General features: G+C 42.1%; 1 protein-coding gene across 23 annotated transcripts in view; it reads left to right on the plus strand.

The window, feature by feature from the left end:
• Window positions 1-16,120, plus strand: part of tcf7l2 (transcription factor 7 like 2) — an 87,892-nt gene extending 71,772 nt beyond the window's left edge. For 2 of the 23 annotated variants that reach the window (XM_030121738.1, XM_030121725.1), the window contains 9 exons: window positions 1,778-1,880; window positions 2,882-2,968; window positions 7,209-7,349; window positions 7,450-7,612; window positions 7,809-7,916; window positions 8,567-8,630; window positions 9,365-9,415; window positions 10,603-10,675; window positions 13,859-16,120. In XM_030121738.1, coding sequence (XP_029977598.1) covers window positions 1,778-1,880; window positions 2,882-2,968; window positions 7,209-7,349; window positions 7,450-7,612; window positions 7,809-7,916; window positions 8,567-8,630; window positions 9,365-9,415; window positions 10,603-10,675; window positions 13,859-14,312 — 1,244 coding nt within the window. In that variant the 3' untranslated portion in view covers window positions 14,313-16,120. Of the gene's footprint in view, window positions 1-1,777; window positions 1,881-2,881; window positions 2,969-7,208; window positions 7,350-7,449; window positions 7,613-7,808; window positions 7,917-8,566; window positions 8,631-9,364; window positions 9,416-10,602; window positions 10,676-11,222; window positions 11,297-11,835; window positions 11,898-13,858 lie in introns of those variants that run through there. The other 21 variants (XM_030121739.1, XM_030121730.1, XM_030121749.1 and 18 more) reach the window with 20 other exon arrangements.
• The last annotated feature ends 4,072 nt before the right edge of the window (window positions 16,121-20,192 follow it).

The following is a 20,192-nucleotide window of genomic DNA, read 5'->3' on the forward strand; positions in this document are numbered from 1 at the left end:
GTAAATGCACAGAACCCGCCAGAGCTTAACTTGAAGACATGTCTCTTTGGAATGACGTCTCCAGGTCTGAGCACACAAAATCCAAAAAAACACTGCCACCCTTGTCACCGTTCAAACCGTTTCGACAGCCTGTTGATCCTAGCGTTTCCGTGCGTCCATGTTTGGTCGTCAAATTCAGCCCACACATCTCTCTCTCCAAAAACCAGCCGGCAAACGTTTTTTTTGAGACAATTCCATTTATTTCCATGAGCTTTTTGACCCAGCGCTTCATTTTGTCATTCAGCCTGTCCTTTCAGGTTAATGCATTTTCAGTACGGTGAATAATTTCATGCTTTTCAGTCGTCTCTGGTGGATTCAGTCATGTTTTAGGTAATAATGTTCTCTTATTATGATGGTCCTTACAAAGGGGAAATAATGTGCCAGCTGCTGTTTAATGTAGTGCTTAATGGGGCTGCTTAATTGGGCTCAGTGTTTAATTAATTAATGAGCTATATTAGGTCTTGAGCGCTGGGTGGCGATGGGATAATGTTTGTGAGGCCTGGCTTTTTAATAGAATTTTCCTTTGTTCCCATTTAAGTAAAGTTTTCTGCTTAAACACACACTCTTATCCATCAGTAAGAGAAATCCTCTCAAGAGTCAGTTCAGGGATAACCTGGATCAGCTGCAGACTGGGTGTAACCACCAATACAGGCCAAGTTCTGATCTATGAAGATTGATCTGGCTCTACTCGAGCCATGTTGGCACCAAAACATCCCAAATATCTGCAACAGCTGCACAGGCAAGCCAGCTGTGTGGAAGAAGCAAACATCAGCCAAAATGAAAGTCCCCGTTGTATCTGGTCTTTTGAGCGCACACACTTGCCTGCTGTGCTTTTACACATTTCTAGTCTCAAGTTTGTCATGAGAGAGAAAGTTATTTTTACACGAGTGTGAGACCTTTTCAAGGCATCTATCCGGGGCAGCTTGCCGATGCAGTTTCTCCGCCTGTCAGCTGCCACAGAAAGTAAAGGCAACACCGTGGACGCTGCGATTGCTCGGCGATGCCCTCAACGAGAGCTGTCCTTAAATTGGACATCTCTGTCACTGTTTACCTGTGGGGGATAAACAAAATTCACTGCCAGTTTTTATGCTGAATCTGAGGATCAGTTACACCAAAGAGTCAATGTATATCTACCGTATGTATAGATATGAACCACCTGTCGTATTTCGCAGTGTCATTAAACGTGTCAAAAGTATTTGTTAATTTTCTGAAAACATTTCTTAAACTCTTAACATTAGTTGGAATGATCAGGTATCAGGTAAAATCCACATCCATCCAGTCAACATGCCAGTAAATCAGCAGGCAGACCCAATTTGTAGCCCTGTATTCACAGGCCTCTGATCACAGCAAAGGCTTTAATTATACTGTAGTGTTTTGTTAACTTCTAAACCTCAGTCATTTTATATCATTAATCTTCTGATTCAGCAGACAAATGTGACAAGATTTGCGTTGGTGTTTTTTTCCCTCACCTCTCTCCCCTCTGCCTTTTGCAACACATTGTGCCGCCGCCTCAAAGGCCTTTGATCAGGAAGTGTGATTTAGCACTGTGTACATGCGAGCACAGGCCCTCTTCCTCCTCCTCTTCCTCCCATCTGCACTCCTATGATGTCTGCCCCGTTCAGATGTGAAACTCTCGACAAAGAATGAATTCAGCACTGACAAAGATTTGGTTCTCTTCTCTGTCATCATCCTGTCTGTCCACCTCCTCTCTGTTGCTGTCATCCTCTTTATTTCACAGGAATTCCAAGGCCTCCACATCCTCCAGATATATCTCCTTATTACCCACTGTCACCTGGCACTGTCGGCCAAATCCCCCATCCGCTAGGATGGTTAGTACCACAGTAAGCAAATCCTTTTTTTTATTACTCTTTCTACTGTATTCTCTTGTGAGTTGTGTGAAAAAAGGTAGCCATAGATGGTAGTGATTCTTACTCATTATCAGTATATCAAGCAAAGCCATTAAAGAGACAAAGAGTAAACAATAAAGGTAGGTGTTTATTTACACGTGTGGAGCAGCAGGATGTTTTTCTTCATGCATGCAAACTCAGTCTACGAAGCTGCCTCTGTCTCCTGATGGTCCCCAGGGTGGGTCTGCCTCTGAAAGGCAAAAGCCCAGACATTAACTTTGTAACACACTCGCTCCTGGACCACAGAAGCCCATCGCAGCCTCCTCAGGCCCTCGCCAACCTAAACTTACTACTTTGTGGCAAATACTATTTTGCATGTCTCTGTATAGTCCAATTAGAGTAATGAACTGTGATTGCCCGTATTTTACCCACAATTCCACACGGGGGCTCTCCCCTGGTAACTCTTGTCAACACTTGTTAATATGACAAAAGGCTACAAATTAAGCTCTGTTAATTTAATGTTTTCTCACCGCGATCTAAATACCGAGAGAGGCCCCAAGCGCAGCCATGGTGCCCTTTGATTTGCTGCACTTTATTTTGGTATAAATTTACATTCATTATTGTTTGTCTTTGGATGTGTAGACCTCAATTAGCGTGATGGCTCCATTAAAGAGACCCGCGCTTCGTCTTTAATTATCACAACAAAACACCTAGTTCCAGCTTGGGGAGGAACAGGGCCCCACTCTGTCGACACAGAGCGAAGGGTTATGAAATTTAATTAGCCATTGCTATCAAGATTTGTGGCATTCAAATTGTTCAGAGTTTTCTTCCCTTTGATCTGCGCTCTGCAATCCCCTAGATTTTTGTCCTGATCAAATGAGAATAAAGAGGCCCACGGTGGGGAGAGGAGAGAGACAGAGGGCTTTACCTTCTCCTCTTCCATCAACCATGTTTCTTTACCTTTTTGCCTTTCTTCTTTTCTCCCTACTTCCCAGGCAAGGTCAACCTGTTTATCCAATCACAACAGGGGGTTTCAGACACCCCTACCCAACTGCGCTCACTGTCAACGCATCCATGTCAAGGTGAGTGGAGCCCCAGAAGCTAAATACACACTTACTCTTACTTGTACTTTCTCGTGGATGCCATTGTGCGTGCGTTTGTGTTGGCTGTGAGTTTTAACGCACAAGCAACACACACTCACATGCAGAGGCAGTGAGCAGCTACTTCTCCCTTCAGGAGAGCTCACACTTCCCATCTCTGTGTTCAAAAGGCCAATTCTCCAGTGTGGAGCCCTAGCTAGCATGCTCAAATATTAATTATATTTATCATTTTCTAATGAGGCCCCTGAAGAACATTTACCCCCGCTGCATGTCAGGCAGATCTGAAATGAGCAGGGGCATGTCCTTGCTGTGAATTTGAGCAGCCAGTCAGATAAACAAACATAGCAACACTTTGAAGGGGACTCGATGATATAAGCCGGGGCCCTGACACTTGGCTAGTGCTTTGGTCCAACCCATTAGGGTCCAGCTCAAGTGCGGCTGTGGACATTAGTGCACCCATGGGGGTATGTGTATTTGTTGCCATCTTGTATACATGTGTGTGTGCATTCGTCAGTCAGTGTTTAACTACTTATTGTTCCCATGAGGGACGCATGTCACCTATATTGTGTGGGAAGCGAAAAGAATTAAAAGCCCATGATTTGTGGGTGTAGAGGAGCTAAAAAAGCTACAAAACAAACAGCCTTCGTCTCTCTCCACTCCCTCTGCTCCTCCTCCCTCTTTCCTCTCCTCCTTTTAACACGCCCTTGCAGCTAGGGGACGTTGGACGGGCTGGTTTAGAGTCGAGGGATGAGGCCAAGCTTTAGTTTAATTACAGCCTGATTGGAAAAGCAGCTCCTGAGGGCCGCTGTTCAGACCTCTGTGACATTGATGGATTGTGTAGATACAAGGAGGGAGGAGTCGCACTATGGAATGACATTTTTAATTTTTTTTTAAAAGCATGGTTCTAAGAATAAGGGAAAGCTGAGTTTGGCGGTGGCTGTACGCTTGCTCACACAGCTCATTTTGCAGATTTTTTTTTTTTTTAACAAAGCCAAAATGATCTAACTCAAGCTTCATGAATCCGTTCCTTCATCATACATTACATTTGGGGTGTTGTTTTAGAGGCAGATTCGCTCCTCCCAGCTGATCCCAGGCAAGTCTGAGGTGCAAAGGGTCAGACAGTGGGTCTGTTCAGACATCGGCATCTGGCAGCAGTGCCCAGCCAACCTGGGCTTTAAGTGACTGCTAATTTGGTCCCTTAATGACAGCCTCTACATTGTGATCATCTTATTTCCAGTGCAGCTAATTTAATCTGCTGTCTGGGGTGTGGGGGGGACTGGCCATGGGGAAGAGCTAATGCCCTGTGATGAGGCCCCTAATTGAATTAGTATAACTGAATAGATGGAGGGCTCTGGGAGCTTTCTGGAGAATGGGAGGGTTTAACACATCACAAAAAAAAGAAGAGAGAAACAAAAACCTCCCTAAAGTTCTGACTTCAACAGGAAAAACAAACCCTCAATTTGTTGACAAAATTTAATGGAGATGCGTCTAATTGTGTCAGAAAAATAGCTGCCTTCATATGTAGCTGTCAGCCAGGTATTCTTCTTTTCAAAGACCAGACTAGACTATTGTAACAGCTCAAAAGATTTGTAGGGAGCAGGCTGACTGGAGGAAAATGGAGAGAAAAGACATCCTGGCCTTGTACTCTTGTAGGGAGCCTGGTCTTCGCAGGAGAGCGCTGCTTCAGTATCAGTCCCCCGTGCCGTACCGTGAACTGAATTTGGATGCAGGGAATGAATGTGATACCTTGTAGTCCCGCAATGAACACCTTACACCTAGGTCCTGTTAAAAAATACATTCTTTTAGGACGTACGGTAGAAGAGCCAAGGAGAGTAGAGACTGTCAGCAGAGCAAATGAAAGACATTATTTTGATAATGGGGTTGGAGCCGGTGCAGGTTCTCCTATATTGTGTGTGCGTGTGAATGTATGTGTGACAGGTGGGAGGATATGAGGGCCCCTTTGCCCCTTATGCTTAAGCCTGCCCTTTGATATGTTCCCCCATCATCCTGCTCCCTTCTCTTTTCCTGGGGAACGGGAGAAACGTACCGGCCGGATCATTATACATTAAACAGGCACACGGGCTACTGCTTCGCATTGGCAATTAAATGGCACTGGCTGACACTGGGCTTGCTGCGGCAGTGACCCCCCCTCCCCTCCCCTCTCCAACACCCCCACCTTAACACCGCCAGCCATTCTTACCTTTCAGATTGAGACATAGGAGCCCCGGGGTTGGGGTGGGTGAATGGGTGGGGGTCTTTACTGCGTCTCCCTCTCTGTGTTGGCTAAATTGGTCCTAGGCGCTGCTTGCCACTGATGAGCCCGGATGATGGTGATGATGATGATGATGCCCTCGCGCTTCAAAGGGATGGCCGTCATGTTTAAACCATAACCTGGGCCACGCGATGGCAGGAGGGGAGGGAGGGAAAAGAGGAAGCGAAGGAGGGTGGAGGTGGTGAGGGGACAGGGAGGAGTAGAGAGAAAGAAAAAGAAGAAGAAGAAGGGGAGAAAAAATAGATCTTGGAACAGAGGAAATTTTAACAAGTGCACAGAGAGAAAAGGAGGGAGGGTGAACCGGGAGAGAGGAAACGGAGTGAGCGAAGAAAATGCAGCAGCCCTAATGATGGGCGATATGCAGCCACTGCTGCCGAGCTCCCCATCAACGGATGACATGGCACAAACACCAATGTGTCAGTGATGAAGGGAGAAGAGGGGAAAGGAGAAAAAGAGGGAAAGAGTTTGAGGGGGGAGCGCACTGGCACTCCCCTGAGATGGCCTCCAACAGAAACTAGTTGTTCCTGGCGAGTTTATCCTCATCATTATATTCTGGCTCGGAGCCATGCAGCCAGACACAGCCGGATAATGAGCTGTTTTCAAAAAAAAAGAAGAATTATTCCTTCTTTTTTCTTCCCCTTCATCCTCCTCTCTTCTCTTAAATTTGTGTGTGGTCACGTGGAGGCGAGGCACCGCGCTGTAAACACACACATGCAGATAGATGCGTGCAGGTTCAAATAATCTCACACAAATAATTAGTGTCATACATACAGTGGCACATTCAGTTCAGCTGTGTCCTATGGCTGTTCTGGCTAGTGAAACGATTTCATAAATAAGGGTTTGTGGCCTCGATATGTGCAGCTGTTGGAGATGATGAAATGATGATAGGAGTGTAGAGGGAGGAAGATAAAAATGTCAGTGCTGCTGACAGTGCTGAATTGGCAGAAAAGATGGGGCGAAGCAAACAGAGATCCAGTACCTGAAGTGATACTAGACTTTGATAGAACATTTTAATCTAGTTTGCAGTATTTCTCAATGTAAGATAATGGTTCAGGTTTTACCCTCCAAAACAAAGTATTTTCATCGCAGGGGACTGGCTAGAAATATAATAGCCTCAAATATTGCAATAAATTACAATCAAGGCAATTGAAATGTACAATCTGTATTTGAAAAACAACCGTTAATGGCCTTATTCTTGTGGTTCCATGATAGACAGTTGTCAGGCATACTTGAACGTTCCCTCCTAAGCTGTAAATAGTTGTAAAATTAGTTTTGTGTGGATATACAATTCTCTTAGTAACTACAGTTGAGGAGTTCAAGGTAGAGTGGGTCTTCTTCTATTCTTTCTCCAAAACATTGTTGAAACTATATTAAGGACTCTTGTCCATACTGGTCAAGACCGATCATGACAAAAAGATGAGTATTACGTTGTGATTAAACATTTAAAACATTTGTTCAGTGTTGTAGGGGTTTTTTTTGGGTTGTTTACAAATGGTATTCAAGAGATGTATCCTTGAGCAAATTCACTTCCTTAAACCCCCACAATATACCCTTTTCAAACCATATATGATGGTTTGCTGTCATTTCTTTGTACAAAGTGTAAAGCTGTTCAGGCTTGATTCTGGGTAAGATACTAGGTGCAATGTCACACAATTTAATTGTGTGACATTGCACTCATTTTGAGAAGTAAAATGTTTATGAATTGGTGGTGAATAACAAGAATCAGCCTTGGACATCTTCATGTGCATGTTTGTTTGTGCATTTATGTGTATTATGTGACCGAAGGCCAATTCCATCTCTATATGAAAGAAACAGTGGAAAAAACGGCTTGAATTTAGACTTGCATGCCATTGACACATGGAATGGAATTGAACTCCAGCCACACTGTCTTTTGTTTACATGTTCTCCATCTTCTCATTTCACCCGTGTCCATTCTGACGATTTACACAGTCTTCTGTCCTCTAGGTTCCCCCCACACATGGTGCCCCCTCACCACAGTTTGCACACCACGGGCATCCCACACCCAGCCATCGTCACACCCAACGTCAAGCAGGAATCCTCCCACAGTGACATCAGCTCTCTCAACAGCTCGTGAGTAGCCGTTCTCTGCGCTCTTTTAATGTGACGTAGTTCGTACCCGGGCCGCGGGTTGAACTTTCAACTCACCTGTTTGCCTTCTGGTCCACTACAGGAAACAGACAGATGCTAAAAAGGAAGAGGAGAAAAAGAAACAGGTCCACATAAAGAAGCCTCTGAATGCCTTCATGCTGTACATGAAGGAGATGCGCGCCAAGGTGGTTGCTGAGTGCACACTGAAGGAAAGTGCTGCCATCAACCAGATCCTGGGGCGAAGGGTAAGACCTGATGCATCAGGACTGAACTGCAGCCAGTTTTTGTATTAAAGTTTACATGGTGTGAATAACTCTATAAGATTAAGACAGGTTAAATGTCCCATGGGAAACAAGACCAGCAGATATTTAGCTCCTGATTGAACGCTAACAACCTCTCATCTGCTCGTATGTGTCCTGTCATTTTATTTGTGTTATACAGTGGCATGCCCTATCGCGGGAGGAGCAGGCCAAGTACTACGAGCTTGCCAGGAAAGAACGACAGCTGCACATGCAACTGTACCCAGGCTGGTCAGCACGAGATAACTATGTAAGTTTTTAGGTTTTCAAGTCGTAACAGTCCGTTCTTTTCCTCCTCAGTCGGAAACACAACCGGGACAAGCGCTTACTTTTGCTCCTCCCCCTTCCTCTTTTAATTTCTACTCTTCTGGTTTTGCACATCTGAGACCGGACATATTTCACTGACGTCTTTTCATGCCACAGAGGGCCGTTTGTAACAGAAGCTCAACCAGGGCTGTTTATACGAATTCTCACCCTCAAACACTTTTGTTCTGACACATAAATTCTCATCCTTTTTTAGTCTATTTTTTTTTTTTTTTTTTTTGGGATCAAGCTGACCAGTGGAGTCTTCCAAGAGCAGCCTAGAGAAATCACACTTCCAAACCAGTAGCCCATCAAGCTGTCTAGATGAGAACAGAGGAAAATAAGACAAAAGATTACAGCAAAAGAAGAAAAAGCGTAGAAAGAGACAGAAAAAAGAGAAAGGGGAGGGAGGAATCTGGTCTGGCCTGCAGTGACTGTTCCAAACTGGAGGGCAGACGCAGACAAAAAGAAAGAATGAATGAATAAATAAGTAAACACAAAGATGAGTCCTATTCTCTGTTTTATGTTTTGGGCATTCTGCAATATAATAACTAAGGTTCCTGTCTGTGTCTATTTTTTTTTCTTTCTATTTTTTTGGCGGCTAACCAACAGGGGAAAAGGAAGAAGAGAAAAAGGGAAAAGCAGCAAGCAGAGAGCAATGGTAAGTGAGCTGCAATTATCTCTCATATTAGAAGAGCCCCATCATGTGTCAGGCAGATGTGACATCTTGCAAGATAAAAGTCAAGCTAGTTTTTTTTCTGTGTGTGTGTTATTGTGCCTGGCTTTTTTTTTTCTCTTTTTGGTATAGTTATGCTACTCAATGCAATGCAATATTTAAATGGTAGTGTTGCTTGTAACACCCCCCCCCCATTTCCCCTAGCCTTCCCCAGCTAATAATAACTGAATATGCATGACCCCCCACACTCCTCTCGTCCCCTCTTGACACCCCCCCTTCCCCTCCCCACTTTGCCCCTTAGCATTCTAGTATTGTGATATGTGTGTTTTGAGAATGTGAACTTGAAGCATTGTGAGAGCCATTAACTTTGCCAGTGTTGTGTGCCTGTTTTATCATGCCTGTGCCCTGCAGATAGACTGCACTACTGTAATATGTGTGTGTGCGCGTGTGTGTATGTGACCGTGCATGTGTGCTTGTTGCGCTGCCCCTTGCTTGCCTTCATGCATGCTTTTTTTTATCAACTTAGAGAAATCACTTACATCTTAAAATTAAGGAGGTTTGCTAATTCTATGATTTATCCATTTTATTCTTATGATTCTTATTCTTCTGATCGTATTGTGAGTTGAAAAGGAGCAATGCCGACTTGTTATTATGTATTTTGCGCTCGTTTGGTGACGGATTTCTTCTTGAAGGCCTCTCTATCTGTTCTTTTTTTTCAGAACACAGAGAATATTTTCCAAACCCTTGCCTTTCACTCCCTCCGATTACAGGTGCTAATGACATTTTGAGTATTAAATTACTAACTTGTTTTTTGTTTTTGTTTTTTTCCTTCTGCTTTTTTATTTGATGTAAATTTATTTATCTATGAATGTTTAATATTAGGCAGGTTCACGCTTAAATTCTATATTTTGAAGTATGCTTTGTTTGCTGCTTTCTTTTTGTAAAATGTTGCTGTTTTCCTTCTAAGTATATTTCATTTCATTTATCTCCACTTTACTCATATTGCTATTTAGTTTAGAAGGTTTTCCATATTTGGTAAAGTCATGATGCAGTATGCTTTAGGGACTGATGATGTTGAGCTAGTTATTGTGGAGTCCTGAAGGATGTGATGTCAGGGTAAACCTCCTTAATCTACTGTATATGCTGTAGTAGCTGCGCTTGTGCCTTTCCTATAGGCCAGCATGAGTTTGGCGACACCCCCTTTAAAACTGCCTCTACTCAGACAAGGCCTGGACTCAAACACTTCAGTGTTCTGCCATCGCTCTGCTCTACTTCTGATAATGACATGATTACTGGGTAGAGCAAGCAAGTGACTGGCAACTTTTCTGCGACAGACAGCCAATGTTGATGGAAAACAGTCAACTGTTTGATGCCAGGTCTGAGGAGTAGATTCCCTCTTCAGGTTCCAGCCTTTTTTTAATCCTTCCCCTGGCTAGGGCTAACTCACGACCGTGCTGTTTTAGCAATCTGCTACCGCTGCCTAGTTCTGCCACCTTGACATTGCTTTTTTTGAAATCCTAGAGCATTGATAACATCTAGCAGTAAATTAATCCAATCTGCTCCATTGATATCCTCTCAACCGAATAGGCACTATCTTATCTTCAGCTTTAACTCCCGTCAGAATTTAGATTACATGACTGCAAGCGATTGTTTCCATCCTAATATCATAATTTGATAATAATTTGCATGCATTTTTTATTTGACTAATGTCTGAAACACTAATTGTGTTCAGTCCTATCTTTAAAGGCACTCTAAAGAATGGCTTTAAGAGAGTTTTTGGGGGGATTTCTTGCTCTGTGAGCCACTGCCAGGCTTCATAGATTCACTTTTATCTGTTTTTTCTCCTTATTTCTCTCCTCCTTTTGTTTTCTACTCTTTATTATTATTTTTTTTTTCTTTTCCGGTTTTGGTTCTGTTCTTCCTCTCTGCTGGCTTCCCTTCCCTGTTGCGGCATCAGACCTGAGCGCTCCTAAGAAGTGTCGAGCGCGCTTTGGGCTCGATCAACAGAATAACTGGTGTGGCCCGTGCAGGTGTGTATGGTGTGTGCTTGCACCAGCCGGGGCCAGGTAAAGGCTGTGTGAACAGGACGCTGGGACTTCCTCCTCCTTTGCTCTTGTGCTGCTGCTGCTGCTTTTTCCCCTCCTCTTTTCTTCCCTTCCCTCTGTCTGTCTGTTCCGCCAGGCTATCATGACCTCTCAGCTTCCTCCAGCCACGCCCTGCCGGTCTGTCTCTAGGCTTCTACTGTTTAATTTGACCTCCTGTTTGGGAAAAAGGGTCTTAATGGCATATGTCAGAGTGTTTGTGTGAATGGTGTTTGTGTGTTTGTGTCGATTAGGACGTATCTGTAAGTTTGTAGTACCGTAAGATCGGTAAAGAATCCTAAACAGGCAGGTCGGGGCTGGGAGGATCTGGAGCCTGATGGCTTGGTCAACATGGAGGACATCCCAGTGTTACCAGCCTAAACCTAAGTCCTGGCTACATGTTTTTGTCTGTGCAATGACGTGTCCATTTTTTTTTTCTTTCTTTTCCTTTTTTTGTCTCTGTTTGTATGTTTGTGTCTACCTCTTTGGCTAACAGATGCAAATACCCCAAAGAAGTGTCGTGCCTTGTTCGGGCTTGACCAGCTGAGTTTATGGTGCAAACCATGCAGGTATAACTGCTGTAGTACCAATGGGAGGAAGACATCCACTAAGAGCAACTCCTTCTCCTTGATTATTTGCTCAGATATTCCTCTAAAACATGTTTCCATCGATGTGGTAACAGATGGCAAACTCCTCTGCTCCTTTTCCTTACTGAGGAGCTTCCTGCTATAAATTCCCTCACTGCAGTTTCTCCTCATTGAACTTGGTTCAAGCCCAGTGGCAGAAAATGGATTTCTAAATAAGATTACTGAATTTTATCAACAAAATATCTTAGTGCGAGATCATGCTTTCCTAATGTAATTGGACATATTTGCTATAATCTAACTTGTTATGCTCGAAATCCATTTTCTCTCCAGGCAGTGGATAATTCCTTCCCATCTTAACTGTCATGTATGTCCTAATTGGCACCCTTTTGAATAATGTTATGCTTAAAAATTTAGCCCTGCTTTCTCTGAGGGCCTGTTCAGTGACACTCTTTTCTGTGCCCTCTTCCTCCTCCTTCTCCACCTCTTCTTCCTCCAAACTCCTCTTCAATAACCCTTACTTAGTCCCTACCTGTTGTCTTTCTGTTCTGACACAAGCAGTCTTTGAATTTGGAATATTTTCATGGTAGGTATTTGTTTCTGCTAAGTAATACCCTTCTCTGTGTCTGGCTTGCACCACACCATGTCCACTCTTTTCTTCAACACAACTCTCAGCGCCGTCCATTGCAACATATTGTTCATTACGGCTGCTACTTATTTCATTTGCATTGTTGTAAGTGTTTATTCAGGTAGGATGAAAATCTACTGAGGTTATTGTACTTTTCTAACCATATTTCTAGGCTGCCAAAACCACTTTAGACATGAATTAACCCAAAATGCACCCACTATCCAAATGAAATACGTCCTTTGGTATCAATATTTTCATTGAAATGATTAGCTCATACTTACCACTTCCACACTGTCCATTCATCACTACTGCATTTTCCAATTGGCTCCCTTTTCCCTGCCAAGTCAAGTACACTTCATAAGAAAATACATAATTCCTTCAACGATAACTGCACATCATGAGCTCAGTCTTCGCTGTAGGAGCCGAGAGGTTAAAAGTTCTCTCTGGGCTCCATTTCCTAAAAGATGCATCTGGTGTAATTTCCCCGGAGACGGAGAAATCAATAACATACACAGGCACATACTATGAATCAATATGTCTGTTAAAAAATGGATATTAGCTCATTTGTAGCAGTTTGACAGACAGTTATTGGAGCGAGACGTGTATGTAGTAGCAAAATGATCCCTTTTTGCGCTGGTCGATACGCCGTGCCACCCAGCGTTGCAGTATCATTGTAGAACGCACTTAAAAGCTGATCAGACGACCTTATTCTGAGTCTTTTCTAGACTTTTTATATACTGTTCGGTGTTGTGTGCTTGTACTGTATTGAAAATGCATGCCTGTCTTTCACCTTAGCATGAGATCAAATTTCCGTGAGCCCTTTTTATGTGACTTTCTCCCTCTTCCTTTTTATTCTCAGTAATCTGCTCTCAGAGTTTATGTAGAATCCCCTCAGAGTTAAAGAAAAATCGTGTTTGATTTGCCGCCCCCCCCTCCCAAAAAAAAAAGACTTTAATTAAACAGCAGATCAGCCTGATACGTTTCAAAAGCCTCCATCTGAGTCTTTTTAAACACCTTAGTCTTCTTTTTACCTACTCCCTGTCCCTGTGAGTCTTGAAATTCTCCGTGGCCTTCAGGCATGCTTGTGATAAAATAGAGAGCAGAGAGAGAGGTCACTGCCAGGGTCAGGCTAGAGATGAGGTGGGCAGAGATCCCCCCTTAACCAAATCTGAACACAGCCCTAACAGTCCAGTCACCACAGATAAATGCAACAATCCCCTTCACTTCTAACCCCCCTCGTCCTCCTCCTCCCTCCTCGTCTGATGCATCGTTCGTGTTCCGCTGAGTGCAGTGAGCCTGGCCTCAGGACTCAGCAGGCAGGGGGGAGGGGTCCCGACCTCAGGCAGGACTGCAAACATGATGCCTTGACCCCTCACGCACACACACTTGTGTCTGTGGGGCAGAAGCAAGGGTAGTGTGGGTCTTGTTGACTTTTTGCGCCTCATATCCAAAACTCTGCCCCCTCAGGAGAAGAGAAAGTAGAGCCTGATAGTGTTAGAGGAGTATCCAGTAACCTCATGTTACTGCAGAGAACAGTCGTAGCTCTAGAGTTTAGCATCCAGAGAGCAGCCACCATCATCTACTCTGCTTCATTCTGTCCTCTCACCGCCATCATCCTGTCCTCCTCCATTTCCCCGCTGTCCCGGTGCTTCATCCCCTACATGTCTGTCCTGTCTTACGGTTTAACTGACTGTCATTCCTTCCACCTTTCTTCTTAGCATGCGGTTATAAAAAAATAAAAAAAAATAAAAAAAAAGCTGCTTAAATGCACCTGTACATTTTCCGTCGCGGTTTTCGAGCGATAACTTGTTTCGAAACGCTGAAAATTTCCAGGTGCATTCAGGTCAGCGACATTGCCCGAGCGGCGATGCGCTTCAAAGATGCTAAACAATGTTCTGTTTCTCTCGCCTTGTTCTTCAGGAGAAAAAAAAAGTGCATTCGCTACATCCAAGGTGAAGGCAGCTGTGCCAGTCCTCCCTCTACGGACGGAAGCTTACTAGACTCCCCCCCATCTTCTCCCTCCTCAGTGGTTCCCTCCCCCTCCTCAAAAGAGTCCAAACCTCAGACTGAACAAATGCAACCTCTCTCACTGACTATGAAACCGGCCCACCAGCCACTCCACCACCCGCACCTCCTGGCTGGGCCGCCGCCATCTTTGGTTCAGCTGGAAAACTCTGCTGCAGCTAGCAAAACGCCCGGCGCCTCCTCCCACAACGGAGCCCTGGAGCACGGTGACGTCTCGTCCTCGCGGCAGCCGGGCTCCTCTGTGGCGTCCTCACTGGCCCGGCCCTCGGCATCGCTGTGTCATTCCCACTCGCTCCTCCCCTCCACGGCCCCTCAGCCTCTGTCGCTAGTGACCAAGTCTATAGAATAGTCTACCCTATTCTTCTTCTCCTCTTTTCTAGCTCTGCACACACACCTTTCTAGGCCCTCTCTCTGCTATATTTCACTTTGCCGTCAGTTCTTTTCTCTTTACGTTTCTGTGCCATGAGGCTTTGAAATTTTAGTTTTTGTTTTATTAAAGTTCATTGGTCAATATTTGACCCATCATTATCAAAAAGTCTAATTATTATAAAGAAATGATACAATGAGCTGTAGTATAGCTTTGTGAATCTGCCAAAATTTTTATGAATTTTGTTTTGTCTTTTTTGTAGTGTTTAAACAGTGCAAACAGAAAAAAATTATTTAGTTCAACTTCAAAATGTTTAAAAGACGGATATAAAAAGGTAGGCTAGATTATTCAATGAGCCCTTTTCTTGAAAGAGTTGGTTCTCCTTCTTTATTTGTATTAAATACGAGCTTGCGAACCAATCATTTGACATCTGTTCAAAGTGTAGGAGGGCATGAGGCTAGCAGTGACACCTCTCTGAGGAACAACTTCAATTGTGATGTTACTTGTTCTTGTTTAAATGTACAGAATAATGGGGAGGGGGGATTACTGTGTTAAATATGCATTCTTCCACTGCGTTGTCTTTTTCTTTGTTGTTTACCTTTGGGGTGGAGTCAGGCAAGTTGGGTGGGCTTGAAGGGAGGTCGGGGTGGGGGGGGTTGAGGGTTATTAAATTCAAAATGTCACAACGCTAGGACCAGTAGTATTTATTGCTTTAGAGATTGCTTGTTGTATCTTGTACGTGTCTCTTTTTGACTTTTGTTTCTTAATACATTGTACAAATATTTTTTCTTAAGGTAAGCGACTTATATATGAATGATCCATTTTTACAAGGAGGTTTTAAAAGGTAAAAATCTTTTGTTATTGATTTCTTTCCGCGCTGAAAACCTGGATTCCACTCAGTGTACTGTGTAGATCTCATGAACAGAAGTATGCACAACTTCATTTCAAGAAATGCGTCTATAAGCCATTTTACAAAAAGAAGAAAAGAAAACTTGAAACAAGAGACAGTGGGTACCGTGTCTTCAGTAGTTGGAAAAGTGTCTAAAGCCCTTCTTTTTTATTGCACAGTCACATCTCTCAGACTGTAGATTCGTGTACAGATTTTCCGTGCCAAATTTTGTGATAATTTTCTCTGCCCCTCTAACCATGCTCTAGGGATTTTTTTTTTGTTTTGTTGTCATTTGTTTTGTTTTGTTTTGTTTTTTTTAATTTCGATACCATTCTTTGCTGTGACGTTACATAGATTGCTATGTATGTAGTATAAATGTTGCTATAACAAATGTGTTTGGTAGCAAATTGTCAAATATTAAAATTTAAACTTAATAAAAAGACGGACATCATACTGTATAAACCCACAAGGGCCAAATTATGTATATTAGGAGGTTCATAAAAAAACTATTAAATACAAAAAAATACACAAACTGCCACTTTTAAGTACACTACTACATATAGGTAGATAGAAAAAATAGGCATGTTGATGTTGCAAGAGGCTGTAAAAAAAGCTACAAGAGAATCATCCACTCGGTGCCATTGTAGTTGACATGACGCGACTGTAATCTGTCGATTTCTTCTCTGGTTTATTAAGATGCTAATGATAAATAGTTTGAATGTTTCCTTAACGGCTGTGATGTTCCTGTTCTATTTTATGCTCTTATCTTTTTGTTTGTTTGTTTTTTCCTGTTATTTTAAATGGTTCCAAAACCATGTTTTTTTGTAATGAATAAATGTTTATGCTGTACAGTCTCTGTAGCATGCAGTTCTGTATTAATAAAAGCAACTTAGTATGTGCACATCTGTGTCTTTCATTTCTTCTAAAAACTCCCTGGCAGGTGCAGAGACATGAGGATATACTGGAAAATCACTCAGCTTCGATTTTGCTCTGCAGTTTTTGGGGTTTGAAGAGAATAGAAAGCAGTCATTTATACTATCATGAAATTAAATTGGATAAATATCATAATTTGTTAAGAAAACACTCTACTATGAAATTTTAGGTTTTATATCAAACCTCAACAGCCAAATTAGTGGTAGTTATATTTATACCCACCTCTAAACCATTTGTCACTCATTGACGTACTACGATAAAACAGGAGTTTGCAAATGCACGAATGAAAACTAATCACTGTACTTAAGTCCCACTATAAGCTCTTCATACTTTTACTTTCATGTGTAATCTCTCATCGACTCATTAAAACTAATTTAGTAACTTAATCAGCATTAAAACACTCTTCTTATGGAGACATTCGACCAAATTCCAATTTAAGTCAATGGTGAATTTGTGTATATTTTTACAGGAATAATCATTTAATGTTCCTCTACTTATGTATACATAGAACAAAACAATTCTGTTGCGTTTTTAAGAGACTGTACACGGGTTAAAACAACACTGGCTGATCAGTGCTGTAGATTGAATGAAGAGTGACAACTGTTAAGGTTTTCAGCATCTGTCTGCAGCATTGCCATGTTGAAAATACACCTAAACCTAATTTATAGTCACTACATCCATGTCCTACATGTTTAATAAAAGTATTAGTGGAATTTGTAAAGCTTTTTAAAGGACATCTAAAGTACAGTAGATTTATCATGACAGTTTGTATCTGCCTTTAAAATATTTCTCAAATGCATCTAAAGCAGGGGTGTCAAACAGGGCCATATTCAGCCCAATTTGATCTCCAGTGGGCCGGACCAGTAAAATAACAGCATAATAGTCTATAAATAATGACAACTCCAAATTTTGTAGTGCAAAAAATAACATTAGATGATGAAACTATTTCTATCCAAAAAAAAAAAAAAGATGTGAATAACTGGAAAAAACTGAAATTTCTGAAGAAAAACAAGTACAATTTTATCAATATTATGCCGCAACTTATGATTTCTACATGTGCATTACAGATCAGATCTACCAAGGCACAAAACAGGCAGAATAATGTTAAAATTGCACTTATTTTTTAGACATTTCAGGTTGTTCATATTTGTTCAGGTTATTAAGGTTTCATTATTAAAGGATATCAGAATTTAATGTTCTTTGCAGTAAATCAAAGAGAAAAAATTGGTGTTGCCATTATTTACAGGTATAAAGTTATATTATTTTTTTCACATTAAACCAAGAAGAAAATTTGGAGTCATTATTTCTAGGTTATTATTCTGTTATTTTTCAGTTTGATGCCCTAGACTGCTAACATCTTCAGGGTAATTTTGGCATTTTGCACTTTGTAAATTCATCCCGTGGGCCAGACTGGAACCTTTGGCGGGCCGGTTTTGGCCCCCGGGCCGCATGTTTGACACCTGTGATCTAAAGCGTCTGTGGCCTTGAACAAACTATTACAAGAAAGCCATAACATATGTGACAAAGGCAAAAGCCACACATCTACACAAAACTACATGCTATCATGGTTTTGACAAGTTTATAGAAAAAACAACAAAAAAAAAAGGGGGAGGAAAAATCCTTCACAAGATGCATCCATTTTTCCATTATTTAACCCATGTCTCATATAAATTTAAAGTGGTACTCAGCAAAATGTTCTTTCCCTCGCTGCTGTCAGTGTGATCACCTCTTGAACTCGACACTGAATGACTTGCTGAAGAACACTTGAACAAGGCTGATTCTTGCTGACAAAGACGTTGCACATTACTGTGGTTATCTGCAAGAATTTAACGCATTTCAGCATCAACAAATCCTCATTAGAAATGGTGGTAGGTTCGTAAGACATTAAACCCTTTCAACACTGCAGATCTTGGCTGTTTTGATAGCGATGATTGAATTCTGTGCTGGATTATAGAGAAATGTTTTATCTGTTAACCATCATCAGTATAACATTTTAGTTCCCCGAGCTGAGTTCTACTGTAGTTTTATCAGGTATTTTGTGTACAAATTTTCGGTATTAGAAACAGCACGCAGACGTTACATTGAAGTTAAAGCAGGCTGTGTTGTTGGTTGTGTTGTTGGGTTGGTCTCCATTTACGTGACGCTCTCAATAGATCAACAAAACATCTGTGCGTACACGCTCGCAACTGAGCGCAACGTTTTATGGATTCACTCCATACACTGAAGAGAGTACCATTGATTTCTTGTTTATTTGAAGTTTGCTTAAGTCTACAAAGTACCCAAGCAAACAACATAAAAGTGTTACTGAAATACAGCGTGCAAGTTGTACTTGAGCATGGCCATGATGTATAGAGTAGACCGTCCTCCAATGAATACCAAAAAAACACACAGGGGTGGGTTCATTTGTGATCAAGCAAATGCAGGACTCTTCTTTGTTCCCTTTGAATGTATACAGTATACACACTTAATGCATTTGTGTAGGCTATACCCTTGAACTATAAACCGTTAGAGTAGCAATATATAACATGGAAGCGTCCGTGACGGTTCTATTACATTTCAAGGAGGAGGAAAGGCTTTGTATACCTGAGTAAAGAAATGATGTTGTTTTGATGTGTGTGTGACATGGAGGAACAATGTTGAAGGCCATCGCTTCAGGCAAGCATACAAATCAGAAAATATTGCAGAACATTAAATATGTCCCCTAGTTTACAACAAACAAAACACAAAAACATATTGTTTTGGATGTATTAAAAAAGAGATGCATACCCATGACCCTGTTCACGCTGGTAGGACAAAACTAAAGGTAAAAGAAGAAATGGCCACAGCGCGGCATAAACATCTGCGGTTTTCAATGTTGAGGACGAAATTACTAGACATCTCATACAACTTTGTACAAACAGACTTGTGTTTTCCTTCTTAACAGCGTCCCTCTTTTCACCCTAATTAGGTTTAATATGAAGTTAAAAGAAGAACGGGTCACAGTTTCCTTGTGTGGGCACATTCTGTTCGAAGGTCCTCTTCAGTTCGGTGCAGCTGTTTTCTCATAGCCCTCTCCAAACAAAAAATTCTGAGGCTTGAATTGCAAGGATAGTTCAAAAATACATACTGAAACCCATTCCAGTGCTCTTGAGCTGTGCTGTGACCTTCATCCTCTATTCATTCCTAATGCACTTTGGTGCGCTGCCCCTGAAAAACACCACTGAGCATCTAGCAAAATTTAAAGGTTCAAAAAGCACTTGTGTAGGAATTGGATTATCAGCCAGTGGCCTGTTGGTGGTGTTCTTGACCACATCTCACCGACAAAGAGTTTAATCATATGTTTAGGGATGAATTGGTGTAAACATAAAAACTAAAAAACGCAGCTAGGTAAATGATAGTGAGCAATATGTTACAGATTTGTGCTTCACTGTAGGTGAAGGGAATGAAGAAGAAGGGGACAATGAAACAGAAATGAAAATAAGTGCAGTAAAGCATGGCCTGTGTTTTTTCCACAAGTTGTACTAAAGCCTTACGAAAGTACAAAAGAGTAGTTAATTACATCAGTCTCCTGTTTGTTAGTAATAGTTTACACATAAACTACTCCACTGATGCTCATGGATTTTGTTGAAGGTCTAGGGCAGGGGTGTCAAACTCATTGGGGTCTAGGGCAGGGGTGTCACAGCACACGCGGTGACAGGTCTTTTAAAGCTGTGGCACCACGTCTATGGAATGACCTGCCTCTACACCTACGGTCCATGGACTCTGTAGAGAGCTTTAAGAAACACCTCAAAACCCTCCTGTTCAAAAAGGCTTTTTAGTCTCCCACCTGACCCAGGACCACCACAGACTGATTACACTCTATGTATTCATCATAACGTACTCCATGTGTCATCCCCCCCCCCCAGTCTCTCTATATCTCTATCGCTCTCTCTTTTCTCCTCCTTTACTCTCTCTCTCTCTCTTTAACCCCAACTGGTCAAGGCAGACAGCCATCCTTCAGGAGTCTGGGTCTGCTCGAGGTTTCTGCCCGTTAAAGGGAAGTTTTTCCTCGCCACTGTCAC

This window comes from Sphaeramia orbicularis, chromosome 19 (assembly GCF_902148855.1).
Source record: "Sphaeramia orbicularis chromosome 19, fSphaOr1.1, whole genome shotgun sequence".
NCBI classification, from domain to species: domain Eukaryota; kingdom Metazoa; phylum Chordata; class Actinopteri; order Kurtiformes; family Apogonidae; genus Sphaeramia; species Sphaeramia orbicularis.